Source organism: Stegodyphus dumicola, chromosome 2, assembly GCF_044657685.1.
Source record: "Stegodyphus dumicola isolate Sdum_Otavi_A_Nest chromosome 2, ASM4465768v1".
NCBI lineage: Eukaryota > Metazoa > Arthropoda > Arachnida > Araneae > Eresidae > Stegodyphus > Stegodyphus dumicola.
The window spans coordinates 16,183,985-16,195,122 of NC_140769.1; the positions used below are offsets into that span (position 1 = coordinate 16,183,985).

Genomic DNA, 11,138 nt, shown 5'->3' on the forward strand with positions numbered 1-11,138 from the left:
CACTGATATGTAATCCAATTTCATATCAAAGCAAGAAAAACTAATATAAAAAACCCTTATTTAATCAAATATTATACAAGGCTGCATGTTATGAAGTCAACATATATAATTTAGACAATTTCTAAAATATAAAATTGGTGTATTGGATGAGAAATATGTAAATTATAGAATTACTTCAAAACTTGTATAAAAAAGATCTACATCTATGATAAGTGAGAAATTATTGTCTACCACCTTTTAGTTTGGGCACCAATTACACAGTCATCAGGGTTTTTGATGCTGGAGATGCCAAAAACGTGCAATGCCTTCACCTGGGACTTTGAACCGTGGACCTCTCAAATATACTTTCAATTACACCATAAAGACATGTAAAAAGGAGGGAGAAAAATAAACTGTATCTTACAGATTCCATTTCTGACTTTAATTCTTGGAGAACTGATAGCATATCATGCCAGTGTGGTTCGAGCCAAACTAAAAAAGTGTTATCAAACGACATGAATCTTATGTCCAAAAAGGCAAATTTAACAAGCCTCCAATAGCTAATCATAGAAATTTAATCATAATTTTGATTTTGGGTCTGCAAACGTTATCCATAAAGCTTCTTCCATTGATGAATAGGATTTTCTTAAAAGGTTTTTATATTCAGAAAGACTTATCTTACTTAATAAATGATTTTAAGTCTACTGCAGTTCCTTCTAATGCTTCTAAAACTTAATTTTTCAATTTTCTTTGCTATTTCTGCTGACAGATGGCAATTTACTCCTCTCGTTCGTCGTACTCCTATACAATATAAATATGACTGCTAAACATTCATGTAATAAATGAAAATCATAAAACAGAACTTCTTCATTGTGATGATAATGCCCCAATCAATCAGTCAACTAACAGATGGTGAAATCTGTAATATGATTCTGAATAAGGTGACCAATCATCCTCCTTTGGTAGGTTCTGTCCTTCCTCAAGAAATGTCCTCCTTTTCAATATTTTATAACTAATCTCTTTATCTCTGTATTATTTAAAGATGCCGCATCGGAATGTTACGATCGTCATGTGATGGTGCAGTTCGAAAAAAAAACATGATTATAAAACGCATACACAGCATACTCTGGGCATATCAAACTTCACGCAGCCACACTTGTCTCGCACCTTCACACTTTTGTGCACTTTACTTTGTTTATTTTAATGTGTCTATAATACACTGCAGGCCACCGTAAATGCTACACCCTGCAGGAAGCAAAATCTGCCTTACAAAATTCTCCTTAATTATTATAAATATTGGCTGTATCATGTGTAATAAAAAGCTCTATAAATATCCCAATATTAAATACACCAAAAACTAACTTCAGCAATATAACAACTTCTAAAATAAAGCAGTTGACTGTGAAAGAGTATTCAATAAAATACAATTACGAAATTTTGGAGGAAAGTTACAACTTGTGTCATACAGCAATCATTTATTGAAGTTTAATTAAATTACCTTTGCAGTGACTTCTACTTGTTACATTATTTTTCACAAACACTGCTGTCACAGATAGCTGAGTGGTCAGCACGCTGCTTTGCAAATGGAAAGGTAGCGAGTTTGAACCTCACCCGTAGAAAGTATATAATTCAGTTAGTTTTTCTCATTTTGAAACATGTTTCTTATATTTAATCATGAATCATTATATTCTTATTTTACCTATTATTATTGTTTTCATTTCTTATTTTATTCATTATTGTTATTGTTTTTAACTTAGTTAAAAAATGTGCAATTCAAATAAAAATCCTTATGTAATAATATATATGCATCTATCTCTTTATCACATATCGTCTATATAACTCTTTATTTTTACTTTATTGCATATTTTATCATGCACATAATTTCTCATAAACTGTCCAAAGTTTGAACCTCATTCTAAATTCAAAAACAAATGCAAAGAAAAACAAAAGACCAAGGGAGGGAGGGTTAAAAAATATGAAGTTGGTTTTATTACATGGTGGATGGTGGATATAAAGAGAATTAAGTAATTTAATTCTCTTTATATCTTTGTATATAAAGAGAATTAAGTAATTTAATTCTCTTTAAATTCTCTTTATATACCGTATTCCAAACCAATTTTATAAATCCTAATTTTCATACAATATAGAATCTGCAAGTCTGTCAAAGTGGTCGATACTCATCCTGAAGTAATTAAAAAACAAGTAATAAATTAAAAAAAAAAAAAGTCAATCCCTACTTAGGTCCACAAAGAAAAATTTAAAAAAATCCAAATAAATAAATAAAAATACAAATAGAATTTTTTTTAATTAAAAATTTAAAAAATTTTAATATGTGAAAAAGCTGTATTAACATCAAGTGTCATTCACTACAAGTTTAAAAAATTGTATTTGAACTTGAGTGGATGAATAAAAAGCATTTTATGTACTGAAAATTTGCACAAGATATAGGGAGAGTGTGGGCTAATACAGTCAAAAGTCGTTAATTCGGACACCCATAATCCGGACCTCAAAGCTACAAACTTTCTGCGCATGCGTCACGTTTACGGCTGCAAATTTGCGTGTGCGCATGCGCATAATACGTTTACGCATGCACGTTTAACGTATAACGGACGGTATAAGCTAAGCTAAAATTATCTAATTCAGTTAATGTTGCAGATTGCATTGTTCCTTAATCTTCGAATTGGATCCGGCTTATTATTTTTTGCAGACTGTAAGAGCAATTTTATAAAAGTAAGCTTGAACTTTCGATTATGTCAAATAGAATTTCCGATACATATTTACTAATATGTAAATGATCTACAAAGCGAAAGTATGTTTCGAAGTCCATTAAACAAAATGTGGAATTGCTGCAAAAAATGGATAAAGGCATATCCTTTGTTTCTTAACCATTCCGAAATCTGTTTATCAATTTTGTTGGAAAATATGACTAATTGTAACCCTTTTTCTGCATTCTCTCTCCTTATTGAAATATTTATTAGGCTTACTTCTTATTTTGAAGGGATATAGTAGTTACTTCTACTTCTTTTTTTCCACTGCCACTGTTTGTGTTGAGAACGGACTGTTTCTCAACAATCAGTCTAATTAAAATGAAAAAATGAAACGTGATGTTACGTCATCTGGAAAGCCGAGTCGTGCCGATAGCTGATTGGTTGCCGTGAGATGATGTCATGCCTACTTCTGGTATAAGTATCTTGCATCGCTCTGGCTCATCCCTTCTAGTTCCTGCTTTCTTGGCTCTTGGGTGTGCGGTTTTCAGCCCCTATTGAAAGACGTCTTGCAATGCGTGCAGTCCGGGGATAAGTTCCGAAGTTCCAGTCTACAACATGGTTTTTCCCGAATAAGTTCCTTGGTTCCAGTCTACAAGTTGACTTTTCCGGAATATGTTCCTTGGTTCCTGTCTACAAGATGAGTGACTGCCGTGGGCGGCATCCATGTTCTTCTTGAAGGCGGCATTTAACATAAGTTAGCGGCGATGTTTTACTAGGCTATGATTCCTCGTGTTCAACTACAGTGAGCGGAATTAGGCCGGATTTAAGTGCTCTCAAGGACTCAATTTAATTTTCAGGTGCCTTTTTGATCATTAAGCGTGGACCTATTGACAGTGTAGCTAATTTCATATAAAACTGCATAATTTCTGTTTAGGATACGTTTTTCACGTATTGAATGCCAGTATTTTGGAAACAGGTAAAATACTATTTAATATATGAAATTTTGATAATGATGGTTATATTATAATTTCTAAGTTACTGATATTGTTTAACTTTATTCATTGTTTTTTTTTTTTTTTTTTTTTCTATATATATTGTTAATAAATTGGTTAAGTTTGAAACCTTTTACTGTCTTCAATGTCTGCACAACATATAATCTTAGGGAGCTTCTATTGCTACTGTTGCTAAATGTTTAATTTTATAAACTTTAAACTTTGCTTTTGCATCAAATTTGACGCTGCTGTGCGGGGAAGGAGGGACATCGCGGTGCGCAATAAACTGGAAGTTGATCTGTCAGCACTATCCTTATCTTCAGGGCAGATGTCTTTATTTTATTCAGCTTATAATTCCTTACTAAATGTAGTATTTCATCTCAATGTATTCCGTCTCTGATATGATTTAAATCAAATTCGTCATTATAAATATCACGAATACACATCAAATAATTTTCTGGTTGCAATTTTCTAATTTCAACTATGCGTAATGTATGCTTTACGCATGCGCGCTTAGAAAGAAATGTTTAATAAAGTAAACAAATAAATATTAAGCTTTTTTTTTTTGTAAATTTTGATACCCTTTAGATCATAATTGATCTTTATTTCGTAAATTATGGTTTCATATTTTTAATTTTGTAATTTCTGCATGCCATCTTACCAGATTTAAACTGATGATCTATAATGCGGAATCGCCGAAGTCCCGACAAGTTCGGATTAACGACTTTTGACTGTAGTAGGAATTTAATAATTTGGGATATTCATTTTGCAAACTAGTAAAGTTTCAGCTATAAAAAAAAATCACCTGATTCGGACAACTTGCCGCAAACATACAGAAGCACAACGAAGTAATAAGATACAGCTCTGTTGATGCTATATTACAGTGTCACGTGATTTTTGCGCAAAATAATTCTATTGGTTAAACGCACTCTTCGCAAGCATACTCGTTTGGATGCTTTTACGCTGGTAACGTAAAAGCGTTTTCGGCAGCTACGTTTCGAGCGTACTCGTGTGGATGGGCCTTATCAGAACTCTGGAAAGCTGTTCAGGAGGAATGGGATAGAATACCTCTTCTGCCACTTCAAAAGGCATTATTATTCTGGAAATTGTGGTGTTGAAAGATAGTTCAGAATAAGGGGTGTCAAATAGAACATATAAAACACAAGAATTTTATGTAATTTAGTTTTGTGAATACAATATAGATCATCTAAAAAATGCGTGGACAGCCTCTGTATTTTAGGGTACACCTTGGATTATCGCCAAATAATTTAATTTATGGTAACCTGAGTAGTTGGAATGTTATGGAAACCCTATTATGACATGATTGGTTGTAATGCGTCATTGCGGTGATTTTGATTTCTCTGAGCTTATTTCTACGCTGGATGTCACATCGGAAATACGTTGCTTATTTTGTGCTGTACACCATAAAATGACTGCCTGTGATGAGGTTTCTGTATGATTTATAATGAATGGAAAAGAAGCGTTAATTGACTGGTGTGTAAATGAAGGTTTACTTAGTAATCAGTGTCCTGCTTGTACGATGGAAATGCATATAGTCGAACGTGAAGATCATTCAGATGGCTTTAAATGGGTTTGTTGCAAGAAAAGTTTAAATGCTGGCTATATAAAACATTCCATTAGAAGAGTCTCATGGTTTGAGGATAGTCGTTTTGAGTATTATCGAGTTGATTTTTACGGGGATGTGAATGTCTGAAGCTAATACTAAAATTATTAAGACCAAATTCAATTCGATTCTTATTTTTTTTTTTTTTTTTTTTTTTAACGTGACAACGCCAGTATACAGATTCTAGTTCAGATAATTTTAGACAAATTTTGAATGCTGTTAAGGAATTATGTGTCACATATATCGAATCAGCAGAAATTTTAAAATAAGGTAAATCGATATTTCCTTTTTGTACTGCGTAGATTAGATAACATGCATTTCCATTTTTATGTTATTTCCTTTTTTTTTATTTAAATCATAATCATATGCAGTTTATTGAGATTATTTTCTTTGTTTTAATTATGTTTTGGATGCCATTTTACTGCAGAGGAAGGGCACTAGCATAAACAGGAATGGGTTAATCTTCAGATTATCGTAACTTGGCGATTTTTTGGCGACCAACCCTGCTACAGCAACTTGCTAGTTTTGTTTTGGGACGCCATTTTGTTTTCACGAAGTTTTTTTTTTTTTTTTTTAAACTCAACATTTTTTCCAACAATCTGATACCCGAATTACACTTATACTAGAATTTTTATGGAACAAAAATGCTTAATCATGACGAAGATTAGGTGCGAAATTGGGAGAAAGTGCAGAATCGCCCACTGCTTGCCGCGTTTTTAAGAATTGCACATACACGGTATCATCCATGTACACGTCGACCTATTTTCACTTGAAAAAAATCCCAGAATTGTACAAAAATGGCATTGCACACTGCTAAAGTCCTAGCTAGTAACCTTTATCGCCTTACCAAAATGTCGCCAAACTACCTGTAACCATATTCCAAAGATTAGCCCAGCAATGGCACCAAAAATTCACCATGGGATATCCTGAAATATACACTGGTGTAAGAAATTAAGAGAATTTTCATATTTGATCTACGATCTCCAGAACTACTGGACAGATTTTAATCAAATTTGGTGTGAACATAGGTTGATATAATACAAAATAAACATTCAACAGTTATAATAGACACATGGTTTGTGTGTAACATTCATAGAAGTCTGAAACAGCGGTTGCAGAAGACAAAAGAAATGGGTTAATAGGGGGTATGATCCCCTCTTACAGCCATACAGGCCATGCAGCATGATATACTGGAAATAAAGCATGATATCATACTGGAAATAAGGCAGTTTATCAGTGCCTGTGGCAATTGGTCCTACTGATTCAACAATGCTGTTTTCAGTTCCTGAATGGTTCTCACAGGGGCAAGTTGCAATTGCCTTCCCCAGAGCATCCCAGACATGCTCTATAGGATTGAGGTCTGGAGACCTAGCTGGCCAATCCATCCGGCGAATATCCTCACTTTCGAGAAATTCGTCAACCAGAAAAAAGAGCTATGTGGCCTCGTGCTATCATCCTGTAAGATGAACTTGGAGCCCACTGCACCCTGGAAAAGGCTAACATAGGGCTCCAAGACCTCATTCTTATACCTCGCACCAGTCACAGAGCCTCTGTCAAAGACATGAACAGATGTGCGGCCATTCAACATGATACCTGCCCAGACCACTAACCGCCACAATTGTTGATTTCGCGGACATTGGATGGTAGGTAGCGGGTCCCTGGCTCTGTCCATATGAAAGTACGACGAGAATTGGTGTTTAGGCTAGAACGAGACTTGTTGGTGAAGGTGAGCAGAATGGTTGCCCATTGCTCTGTACTCCAATACTATGCTGTCTGCACTATGCTAATTGCCTTGTTACACAGGTTCCTGTGGTTGCATACGGGTTGCGAGAGAGCTGAGAAGCTGCAGCCTGTTATGCCTCGCTAAAATGGACAAATAGCAATCTTTTCTGGCCGTCGTGGCTTTTGGATGACCTTGTCCAGGCTTTCTCTTGATGGACCAGTATCCTGGAACTGTTTCCATAGGTTACACACGACGAAGGGTATTAAACTCTCTGCATGTCGGACTTGCGATTGGCCTGCCTCTAGCCTCCCCACAATTCACCACCTCATTCCATCATCTAAACGATGGTGGTTACTCATGTTTACTGTTCCAATGTGAATTTAACCAATTGCTGCAAGATAACACCAAGAATTCGCAGAGGTAGAGGTGTGCTAGCGAACGCCCTCCACGCGTTTATAAAGTCTGTTTTTCTGCTGGCTATGCCTACACTCATGTGTAGACTTATGTATTTGCCGTACAAGATTTGCATTTTTATCTAGAAGCAGAGGTTTTTCCTTCAGTTCAGTTCTTTTCATGCAATTCGATAAAATATGCAAATTCTCTTAATTTATTTCACCAGTGTATTTCTTACCTATTTTTCATATATTGAAACATTTAAAAAAAAAAATGTTTTTTTTTTTTTTTTTTTTTTTTTTTTTTTACAGGCACGAATTAATCACATTTCAATTAATTTCAAGGGGGAAAATTGATTTGAGAAGGGAGAGTTTTTAACATACAAGCTCAGTCATGTAATGAATTAAACTCCTATCTCAAGGCACCAATACACACTGTTCAGCATACTAGTGACAATGGTTGACGGCCTAAATTGGAATCACTCAGCTAGACATCTGTAGCTTATCTGTGGTTTATTTAAACAATGTAATTATTAAATAACATGATAATTAAACTTTTCCACCACATTCTGCTTTTCATTTATGAAAATATCCTGTTATAAGACCTATCAACTACTAGAACAAAAATAGATACTTTTCCATTTAAAGCCATACCATGGGCACCATACTGGTACATTTGGGCTTCTTTTTTTTTCCATACCTTTGGCTCAACCTAGGATGAAATGGAACAACTGGGAGCAGCATACTTGACAATAGGAAAGATACTTGACATAACAAGGTGACATTAATTTGAAGACAAAATCCTCCAAAAAAACTTGCTGGTTATTTTTTTCTTTTCATGAAAGCCAATGCGGTTAATCTTTGAATTATGGTAACTTGGCGATTTTTTGGTGAAAATTTGGCAGCCAACCCTGCTACAGCAACCTGCTAGTTTTGTTTTGAACCCCATTTTATTTTTATGAAGTAAAGGCATTTTTTTTTTACTCAACATTTTTTTCCACAATCTGCTAGCCGAATTACGCTTATGATAGAACTTTTATGGAACAAAAATGCTTAATCATGACGAAGATTAGGTGCGAAATTGGGAAACTGCTTGCCCGTTTTTAAGAATTGCACATACACAGTAAGCTTGTACACGTCAACCTATTTTTATTGCCTTACCAAAATGTCGCCAAGCTACCTGTTACCATATTCCAAAGATCAGCCGCCAATGCTTTTTTTGAGGGAGACAAGAATAAGCTTTTACAAATTTTTACAATTGCAATATCCTTTAATCCCTTAATTTTAATATCAGGATAAGATAACAAGGAATTGACACATACCTCTGTCATATATTATTCCTATCAATCATGCTGCGATTGATTTGAAGCCGATTCGAAAAGAATCTTTGCTAAGAATACCCCTTACTTGAAGAATCAGGATAGGCCTTGAATCATTTCTCTACAAATTTTAAGTTGCAAAACCCATTGAAAAAAAAAAAAAAGAAAAATTACATGACACCTGCCACTCAAGAGAATATGCTATTATTGGCCTTTCAAAAATAGAGAAAATAAAAAAAGAAAGAAAAAGGTGCAAATAGAGCAGTTTAATGCAAAAAATCTTACTTTATTCCATATTTGTCACTAAATGCAAAAATAGTTTTTTTTTCCCTGGCTAAAGTAATGGAAACAGCCATCTGAAAATTACTAGAAATTTAAAATGGACTTTTCGTAAACATGAAAATATTCAGTAATTTACTTTTTTATTCTTGAAGATGTATATAATTTTCTTCTACTAAACAGCTGTCACGCAAGTTCTAAAGAAACTGAATGCCAGTCCGATTCTTTTATTAATGCAATTTCACAATTTATCAAATTTTCTGGTACAGCTTCTACAGGATGGCTTCATATTCCTGGAGGGTTCAAACACACTTTCATAAATTAAGAGCTTTCTCCTTTTCGATATTTTTAGGTCTTTTATTTCACATGCATTATAGGGAATTTTACCAACACATCAAGAAAACGCATTTATGAATATATAATATTATGTTTTGTTAAAATTCCATAATGTATTTTCATGCTTTCTTCCACCTCCATCAAGAATCCCCATGAAAAAACCACACGAAGTATTCCTTCATATGAAAGATAAACATTTAATTTTTTACCTAAAACGATTGAAACTATATTCCAATAATTTTTATGCAAAAATTTAACATTACGAAAAATACATCAATCAATAACAATATTTTGAAAACATATTTCAGTTTGCAACCTGTTGAAGAATTTTAATTTCCTCTTTAATTACGAAAAGAATATTTCGTTTTATGCATTTAAATTACCATCAATTACTTACAAAATGTATGTGCAAGACAGCATAAATTATGAATTCATAATATTTTACGTTCACTTTTCTACTGTTGATTACAAATACATACAATACTTGTGCATAATAAAACTTATTTCCAATCTGAATTATTAGTTAAAAATAGTATAAGAATATTTATATGTCAGTGACATTAATATATTAAAAACATATTAATGTCACGGGAAACTAAAACAAGTAATAATTATGTCTATCGAAAATATTTTTATCGATTTCTCCTCTGAAGGAGCCAGTGATTTGACAAATTCCATTCGTATTAGTCATGGAGGATTTGTGGCATGTTCTTTCATTCATTATAAATTAAAAGAATACTTCGATAAAACTCGTACAGAATTTCCGACTTTTTAACGCTATATCCTAACAAGTAACTACGGAGTTTAAAAAAAAATTTTTTTTTAAATACAACGTGAAATTCAAAACCTCAGCTAAGTTACGTCCCTAGCACTTGGGTTAGTTAGATCTACGACTTCAATTCTATGATTTTTAACATACAAAAACTAACTTTCGTTTCCATTATCATAATAATGATTACAAATATGAGGATTGCACATGAGCAATATAATACACGAGTATTACACAAGGGCGCCGAAAGCGAAAGTTATGCTTTTGACAAGAAGTTTAAAAATAAATCCTTTAGGAAAAGAAACTAGAACGTTCTTATAAATGGCAGAGCTTATGCACTACTTTATTTTTTTTGGAAGAACAAGGACATAAAATAAATTCAGTCATACCATCATATCGCTCCGCCTGCTCGGCAAGTTTAGCTTTGTAGACATTATCTTCCCGGTCGGCCATACTTCACGACAGCGTAAGCAATAAATTATTTTAAGATTTACGGCACACCCTATTAGTACACCAGACCCTACGGAAACAACACTAAAGTGGCGAAATTTACACGAAAATTAAAAGTAACTTTTTTTTCCCCTTCCAGTTAATTTCTAAGACGTCGGTCACAAAACACCCACAACCTTGGAAAATGGCCGCATTTCAGTAAAATTTTGATGCCACTCTTCAAGTTAAAGTGAAACCTTCGCTGGGACTATTATCCTAACCTTTAAGAACAAAACAAAAAAAAAAAAAAAAAAGTGCTGAAATTTACAGATCAAAATCATAAGTATCACTATATCTATGATCAAAATCATAAGTATTACTATATCTATAATGAAAATGCATATTTCAACAAAATGTTTATAATCTGAGATGGTCACAGCAATACAGCTGATATGACTACTCAAGATTTTTAATACTTGAGTAATAAAAGTATTAGAAAACAAGGGCATCCATCTCTTTATTGAAATAAAGTTCTTTAAATATTTTCAAATTCAGTAAAAGTTCGATTTTTTCCTTTAAACAACATAA

At 33.5% G+C, this 11,138-nt stretch overlaps 1 protein-coding gene across 1 annotated transcript in view; it reads right to left on the bottom strand.

The window, feature by feature from the left end:
• The window catches only part of 14-3-3epsilon (tyrosine 3-monooxygenase/tryptophan 5-monooxygenase activation protein epsilon), a 30,646-nt gene extending 19,858 nt beyond the window's left edge, over positions 1–10,788 (bottom strand). Inside the window, exon 1 of the mRNA XM_035371473.2 lies at positions 10,511–10,788. Within this exon, the coding sequence (XP_035227364.1) occupies positions 10,511–10,574 (64 nt within the window). The 5' untranslated portion in view covers positions 10,575–10,788. The remainder of the gene's footprint in view (positions 1–10,510) is intronic.
• Positions 10,789–11,138: the final 350 nt, after the last annotated feature.